The 5,569-nt window shown below is 44.1% G+C and overlaps 1 protein-coding gene across 1 annotated transcript; it reads right to left on the minus strand.

Annotated features, from left to right (window-relative positions):
* Window positions 1–439: 439 nt before the first annotated feature.
* Window positions 440–4,940, minus strand: LOC125515624 (putative 12-oxophytodienoate reductase 11). Its single transcript, XM_048681135.1, has 5 exons — window positions 4,716–4,940; window positions 2,623–2,763; window positions 2,368–2,498; window positions 1,272–1,445; window positions 440–1,097 (listed from the first exon to the last, which is right to left on the minus strand). The coding sequence occupies exons 1-5, from the start codon at window positions 4,799–4,801 to the stop codon at window positions 505–507; spliced, it is 1,125 nt and encodes a 374-aa protein (XP_048537092.1). The 5' UTR covers window positions 4,802–4,940; the 3' UTR covers window positions 440–504.
* Between the last annotated feature and the right edge of the window lie 629 nt (window positions 4,941–5,569).

Consider the following 5,569-nt stretch of genomic DNA (forward strand, 5'->3'; position numbering starts at 1 on the left):
GCTAGAACGGGCAGCAAGTGAGGTATACATAGCTGGACAGGGGTGGCGGATCAACGTGGCAAGGCTACCCGGCTGATGACATCCTCGACGCGGCTGCTGCAGTTCTTAGTTTCTTTGTTTCTCTGGCTTAGTTAGATCGCTTTTATTTTGCCGTCGCCTTGTTGGTTCTATAAGACTTTATGTGCTGGGTCTTGGTACCCTGTTGCTGTGTTCGTAAATGTTGAGGCCTGTGTGGGCCTGTTGGTGATATGCTGATACTGGTAGTTTTTTGTGTTAGGTCCTGCTATGTAGCTCTGGAATGCTTTGTTACTCTATGGCGTGGTTTTCAGTAATGAAAATCGGAAGGGGGCGAGCCCTTCTTTGATCAAAAAAAGAGGGTAAGACCCCTAGCCACTGCATCACAATGATGCACACAGCCAAATTTATTAAACAGGTTCAGTAACAATGAATACGTCCGGGTATCATAGTTCAGAGCGGGGATGAGCCCGTTTATAAAACAGCCATTTATACATCGGATGAAAGGAATGGGTAATCAGTGTATCCAACAACTGGATCGGAGATGTAGAAAGTATCTCTGTTGTACTTGTTTAGAGGAGCATCGATCTCAAACCTCCGAGGCAAGTCAGGATTAGACAAGAACAAACGCCCGTATGCAACCAGATCAGCATAGCCACCGGAGACAGCTGCATTTCCATCCTCCCTGTTGTAGCCACCGGCTACGATAAACGTTCCCTTGAAAGCATCCCGCATGGCGCCAAGGCTATTTGGAGTTTCAACCTTGTCAACGAACGTTATCATCCATGGCTCGACCGTGTGACAGTAGAGGATCCCAATTTGGTTCAGCGCTTGTGCCATGTACAGGCCTAGAGCTCCCGGGTTGGAGTCTGACGATTCCCAGTAGTTTGCAAAGGGCGAGAGCCTCATCCCAACCTTATCAGCTCCGATTTCATCTACCACGGCTTGGACCACTTCTAGTCCAAACCGGCAACGATTCTCTAAGCTCCCGCCGTATTTGTCAGTGCGTCCATTGACTTGGTCCTTGAAGAACTGATCGATCAAATAGCCATGAGCCCCATGGATCTCAACACCATCAAATCCTGTAAACCATACAGAGTAATGAGGTTAGATTTCCCTTGCATAGGGATCTTGAATGTACACCATTTTTTTTGCTACTTCTCTTTATACTTTTTTGCAGGATGGGCAAGTGCTTTATGCTAAACTTAACATGTTACTAATATTTTGAGTGCTAATTGTGAGAGGGACATAGCTACCAGCTTCAATTGCATTTCTAGCAGCAACCCTGAAATCATTGATGACCATAGGGATCTCATCGGTCTCCAGTGGCCTAGGCGTTGAGAAATCAGCTACTATGTGATTATCTATCACCATAGGTTTCAATGGCTTATCGGTGCTCGATATCGGAGCTTGTCCATTAGGCTGATAAGCTGCATGCAGACATCAAACATGTGTTGGTATTATAAAAGAAATAAAAAGAGCCACACAGTATCAGTAAGTATATATAGGTCTTAGATCACATAACAAAAGTACTTTGTCAAGAAACTTCGTAGACAAGTATCCCCTCTGTAAACTAATATAAGATGCCTTTAGTGACCTAAAACGTCTTATATTAGTTTACAAAGAGAATAGTATACATCCATATGTACATGTGTACCTTTCCAGGATTTTTAAAAACTTTAAAGTTTGAATTTTGAAGATTTCAAATAAATGGCTACATGGAGCTCGAGCTCCATTTCCGGTGACATAGGGATCAAGCATTTCAGATTTAATAACACCAATATAATCTTGTTCGGTTAATTTGAAAAGAGGAAGACATCAGATTGGATTTCAAGTTTTTCTCTTTCGGTCCAATATTTTGTATGAAACATTCCTTTGGCCTTTTGGCCATTTCATCTTCTCTGTTTCAAATGAAAATTCATCGGTGAATTTTTTTTTTCATTGGTGAATATAACGGAAATGCCTAATGGATCACGAGCTCCATGGAGCCCTTTATTTGAAATCTTCAAAAAAATTAAGTTTCAAAAAATTCTAAGAAGTTATACATATATGGTTGTATACTACTTGTCTGTGAAGTTTCATGGTTAAAATACTTTTTATGTGACCTACAAATAAAATGACAAAATCGCATATTTCTAGCACATGTACTATTCACTATAAGATACTAAGAATACATGATTTTGTATTTTTGTACAGGCCCCATAAAAATGTATGTCGTGCTGAAATTTTACACAGATCTTATATACATATATAAGATTTTTTTTAAACTTAAAAAAATGATTTTTGAATGTTTGGAAAACGAAGGGCTCCATGGAGCTAGAGAGCAAAAATCCACTCTCTTATTAAACTTACTATGATTAGAGACTCTTCCGACATGCCAAATCTGACAGAAAAATATCCCTCCCTTGGCATGAACCCCATCTACGATAGGCTTCCATGCTTCCACCTGCTCTTTTGTCCAAATGCCAGGAGTATCTTTGTACCTTGCATGAACAAAGGAAACATTCCATCTTTAGAAATCATTGAACTGTGATAAAGAACAAGAAATTGAACATGACTACTGAGATCTCAAAAGGCAGAGTCCAATTAAGGATCTAGGGCACACACCCTTGGGCAGTGTCTGAGACTCCAGTGGCCTCGGCAATCAAGAGGCCTCCTTTGGTTGTTCTCTGCTGATAATACAGTATGGCATGGGGCTGAGGAACATTGCCATAGGATCGTGTCCTTGTAAGGGGTGCGAGAACTACCCTGGACAAAAAAGAAAGAAAGAGGAAACCTCTCAGGAACAAATGGACCATCATGTAAAAGGAGTTTTGCAATATTATGAAACACATTGTTCTCATACTCCAAAGAAAATTCACTAGACTCGATCCTGGTGCGTCAACATGTTCCACACAGTGCTCCCATGGCATGTGGGGTTGCATTAGATCATCTTTAATACGTGTTGTATAATAAGTCAGGACCACCTTTCTAAAATTGTACTCCAATAGGTGCCCTATCTGTAAAATTTGTTACTCAAAATATAGAACACCACCAGTTTGGAGCACCAACTCTTGCAAATATACAACACTTGGGCTGGTGGAGTAAAAAAAATTGCAGCCGCGCGGTGCCCAACTGCCACACGATCGGCTCCTCCGACGCCGTTGGCTATCCTGCCGCCTCCTCCCTCCCTCGCCTCCCCATGGAAGGCTCCTCCGACCATGCCGCCGACCCCGCCGGTCTGCCCAGAGTTACTAGTCTATAAGGAAGGGGAAAGTATCCAATGCTACGGACCTTTCCGGTGCTACCGTGCTGCACAACATTGCCAGCCAATAGATTCGTATCAGATGAACAGGGTCAGCGTGGAAGTATCCCCTTAGCTAATACTTAGAAACCACCCTGGGAAAGTGTGTTATTACAAAGGACAGTCCTTGGCCATGGCACATTCACAAATCACAACAGTACTCCTTAATCTATTCGTACGTCTCCTCATTCCAGGCTCTTCCCCATTATAGTTCATTCTACCAGATTGGTCTCCTCTAGAGACTAGAAAGGCGAGGAAAAACTACCGATCCCAGCAATCTATTTTTGGTTTGGTCCAAGTTGGTGTTTGTTTGTCCCCTGGATTCTCCTCCTCAATGTCCATATTATTTGAATACGGGCGACATAGATTTCGGCAGCTCTTGTAGCTGCTTCACTTGATGTGGTCTAATGACAGACCTCGAGGACTCGTCCAGGGCCAACACGGCTGTTTCTAGGTTCTTCCATTTTCAAAAAAAAAAATCTTCATAATATTTGTGTGCCATTGGTAATTATTCCCTTGCAGAAGGAGAAAATGGAGAAGTGGAGCATCTTCCATGGGGCTGTATAGAAAAGAACACCACGCATTGCATCATATCCATTCATTTCTACTCCGATGGCTGCCATTGCACTGTAGCATGGTAACATGGGAAGGTCAGTAGCACTGATATGCTGTCGTACCGAAGACAGTACAGCTCGTAGAAGGTCCCAAACAAAAGTAAAAATTTCACCCAAGGTTCAAGGATTTTGCCAAGGGGACACCAGATCGAGACGAAGAATTGGAACTTATCCCACATGGACGATTCAGCAGGGGATCGTAGCCGTCGCTGGGGACATGGCCGCTTGGTATCTCCATCTGATAGGAACGGGAGGGACGCAGGCACCTTAGCAGCCGAAGGAAAAGAGAAGTTGCATTTCGACAAGATGAGTGCGCGGGAAGGAAGAGAACCCCGGCTGAGTGCCAGTACCATAACACCACAATCACAGCTGAGGATGAGCTCCTCTTCCATCACCACGATGTCAAGAAGAAATTAAGTTGGATCTGGAAGGCCACCCACAGCCGGGGATGAAAATAGAGGTGCTGCCGTCCTCTCCCTCCAACACCACCATCGAGAAGAGGCCCGTTGGCGTCAATGGAAGGCCACCGACAGCCGGGGATGAAAATAGAGGAGCTGCCGTCCCGTCAGATCCACTCCTCTGCCTCCAACACCACCATCGAGCAGAGGCAGGTGCGTCGATGGAAGGCTACAAATAAGGATCAGCAAGAGTGGAAGAGCCTAAATATTACAGCGGACACAGCCTCCTCCCTCCCTCCCCAACTCCGGCCGGCGGAGGAGAGAGGGAGAAGACCGGCTGAACCACTCGGCCACACACACAGAGAACAAGGAGAGAGAGAGAGAGAGAGGAAAATGCAGACCGACCTGTGGGAGAGATGGAAGGCGCCCATCTTGTAGGGGGTGAGGAGAGGGACCGTGCTAGCCATACCATTACCACCCTGCTTGCTCATCTTCCTCCCTGATCTCTTCTTCTTTCTTTGGTTCACTCCTCTCTCCTATCTCGGCAGTCGGCACCACTCTTTTATGTTGTTTCACAACAGCAACACCACAGTGCCATTGTCCTCGCTGCAGTAATTGGATGTTGATCGAGCGGTCAGTAGTGCTTGCTTCTTCTTCATGTGTCTTGAGGGATATGAGCGCACGGCTGAGCCGCTGGCCAACGCTACGCCGTCTCTCATTACAAGCTCCACAAATGAATCCATCTATTATATTTTTCCTTGCATCTATCTACTAGCTACCTCTATATCAAAATATAAGGTGTTTTTGTAGGTTAAACTCGGAGGGAGTATACACCCAGCTCGCTCATAACATGTTAAATGGTTTGTTCAATACAGATGATCGATCCATATTTTGGCATGGTTCTTAACAATAACATTCACAAATGCGCTATGGTAGGAGAAAACTGTCATATATATATAGAACTTGGGTACTTCAGAGAAAACCAAACTCCATGTTTTTCTCTAGAACATTCAGTAAAATCTCTCAATATTCAGATGTTTTTCCTTCAAAAGGATTAGGGTCCACGTTCATCAGCTGCCTCTGAAGAATTTCGTGCTGTCAATTCAACTTGAACTCCGAACTGGAAAAAATAAGTATATGAGATTAAACCAAGTAAAGCACTCCACCTGAAGAATCACCCAACACTTCGATAGATCCTTACTGATGTTGATTCACCTTCAGTATACTGATGTTGATTTCTCTGAAGAATACTGATGTTG

The sequence above is a fragment of the Triticum urartu genome, chromosome 6 (genome assembly GCF_003073215.2).
Source record: "Triticum urartu cultivar G1812 chromosome 6, Tu2.1, whole genome shotgun sequence".
NCBI classification, from domain to species: Eukaryota; Viridiplantae; Streptophyta; class Magnoliopsida; order Poales; family Poaceae; genus Triticum; species Triticum urartu.